The sequence below is a fragment of the Rhagoletis zephyria genome, unplaced genomic scaffold (assembly GCF_001687245.7).
Source record: "Rhagoletis zephyria isolate East Lansing unplaced genomic scaffold, Rhagoletis_zephyria_1.1 Rzeph_scaffold_46707, whole genome shotgun sequence".
Classification (NCBI taxonomy): Eukaryota; Metazoa; Arthropoda; class Insecta; order Diptera; family Tephritidae; genus Rhagoletis; species Rhagoletis zephyria.
The window spans coordinates 1-2,292 of NW_016203762.1; the positions used below are offsets into that span (position 1 = coordinate 1).

The 2,292-nt window shown below is 32.9% G+C and overlaps 1 protein-coding gene across 1 annotated transcript; it reads right to left on the reverse strand.

Annotated features, from left to right (window-relative positions):
• Positions 1 to 1,556: 1,556 nt before the first annotated feature.
• On the reverse strand, positions 1,557 to 1,919 carry LOC108355538 (cuticle protein 16.5-like). The gene is made up of 2 exons (XM_017606695.1): positions 1,908 to 1,919; positions 1,557 to 1,793 (listed from the first exon to the last, which is right to left on the reverse strand). Exons 1-2 carry the CDS (start codon positions 1,917 to 1,919, stop codon positions 1,557 to 1,559), a joined length of 249 nt encoding a protein of 82 aa, XP_017462184.1.
• Between the last annotated feature and the right edge of the window lie 373 nt (positions 1,920 to 2,292).

The window sequence follows — 2,292 nt, forward strand, 5'->3', positions numbered from 1 at the left end:
AAAAAATTAGGCTTTGTGGTTAGCGTATCACCATTAACATCAACAAATTGCGAATTTAAAATTTCCATTGTACGCAAAAAACTTGAATTCGGCTTGCGCGGACCGACCTCCGATAAGCAATTAGCATAAGTATAACTTTGATCACTTTCTTCATCCGTTCTGAAACCTAGTTACGTCAACCCCATTTTTGAGATTATGCATTAATTTACAGNGTAGCACGAATTTAATGAAGTGTCATCATTTTATTAAAAGTCAAATGGTTAACAACAACAACGAATGTCATTAAATGAAACTACCTTCTTTTTTGTATCATGCCTTAAATTATTAAAATTTGAAAAATCTTAAAGTTTCAAATATTACAAAAAACCTGCGACAGATATTCTGCATGCTGGCATTTTTTATTTATTTTTTTGTTTGGGTGCCACACTCTGGAAACTTCACAGATGTATTGGATTTGATGCCAGCGTGCATTGCCTCTAATATGAACACTCTATTTGAAAACTTCCTGAAGATTTTTAAATTGAAAAGACAAATATGTATGTAGCTATATGTGATTATTAATGGTCATTCGTTTTGGACGGGATGCCCTAAGTTATTTCATTTACTTTTGAACGCTGTGTGGCAATTTTATTAAATCAAAATGATGGATCCAAAATGGCTTATAAAAATTAAATAAAAAAAATTTCAAAACTAAAGAATGTCATCTATTCCACAAGGAAGTTTGCTTCAATTCTGATTTCATGCAATTGCTATACGGCATTCAAAATTAAATGAAATAAGCTTTCATATGCACGATCGCACAATGTTTTAAGATCAATGGGGGTAATTTTGCTGAATTATTCGTTTTCTTTTCAGCAACTCTGGAACTATGGAAAAGCTACTCAGAACAGTTTAAATTTTTATATTTGTCAAACATTAAACTTTCTAAATTTAAAAAAAAAAAAACTTTTTCGCCTTATTTGAATAAAGATTTTCTTCGGCGGATTTCTCAGAACTGTTTTTTGCTTATCAGGAACTGTAGAAATATTGAAAAGCTACTCAGAACAGTGTTAATTTTTAGTTTTTGCAAGCATCAAACTTTTTCGATTTTTTTGAAAAATAAAAAATTTACTTAATTTTGCAGAATTTTTTTTCCTTATCAGGAACTCTCGAGCCATTGAAAAGTTACTCTAAACAGTTTTAATTTTTAGTTTTTTCAAACATGGAACTTTTTCCCCTTTTTTGAAAAAAATTTTTTTTCGACGGAAATATTTTTTTTCCTTTTCGAGAACTCTAGAACTATTGAAAAGCTACTCGGAACAGTTTTATTGAATCTGTCGTAAATGTAATGTTTTTTTTTTTAAGTTAGAATAAAGAACCTCACGAGGTGTAGTGACATTCATAACATCCCTATTGATGTACTGATTTACTAAACTACAACAAATGAAGGAAACTGCATCCTGGAATAGTTCGATTAAATATACAGTTGATTTTTTTGTATCATTAATGAGTTTCTTTTATTTTTTCTAAAAATATTTGTAAAGCAGTCAGTTCAGTCTTCCTCGGCTACATTTCATTTACTTGCGGAGCACATAGGCGGCGCTGTAGGGGCTGTAGGGGTAAGCGGAGTAGGCAGCATAGGGTGAAGCGTAGGCGGCATAAGGAGCGGCGGCGTAAGCAGCGTAAGGGGCAGCATATGCAGCAGCGTAGGGCGAGGCCACCAATGGAGCAGAGTATGCGAATGGCGCGGCGATGACACTGGGTTTAGGCTCAGCAGCAGCGAAGGCGAAGAGGGCCACAAAAACGAGTGCGAACTGTGAAAGGAGAGAATATTTAATAAAGGATTATTTCAATTAGCATTAAATTCCACTATTCATATGTGGAGTTGAAAGAATTGCGAAATAATTAATTAAGGAATTTTCACTTACGTATTTGAACATTTTGATTGTTTGCGTTTGTTTAGTAGTTGTTTTACTTAAGTAGAGCAAAATTGAACTGATGACAGATTTATTATAGTTTGTACTTTATATACCATTTTCAAAAATCATGACTATGCTTACACAAACGTACATGTATGTATGTAAGTATATATGCAACGGAGTATTATGTATCTAGCCACGAATGGGTTGGACGGGTAACCACAAAAAAGCGACCTTATTGAGTTACTTAAACATGTACATACTTTGATGGCAATTGAATGGTTTAGGTTTATGCACACAAGAGCAATAATCTGCATGAATGTTATGTATGCATGACCCATAATATATTTTAAACGGTCAATAAACATAAAATTTATATCACATTCTATACATA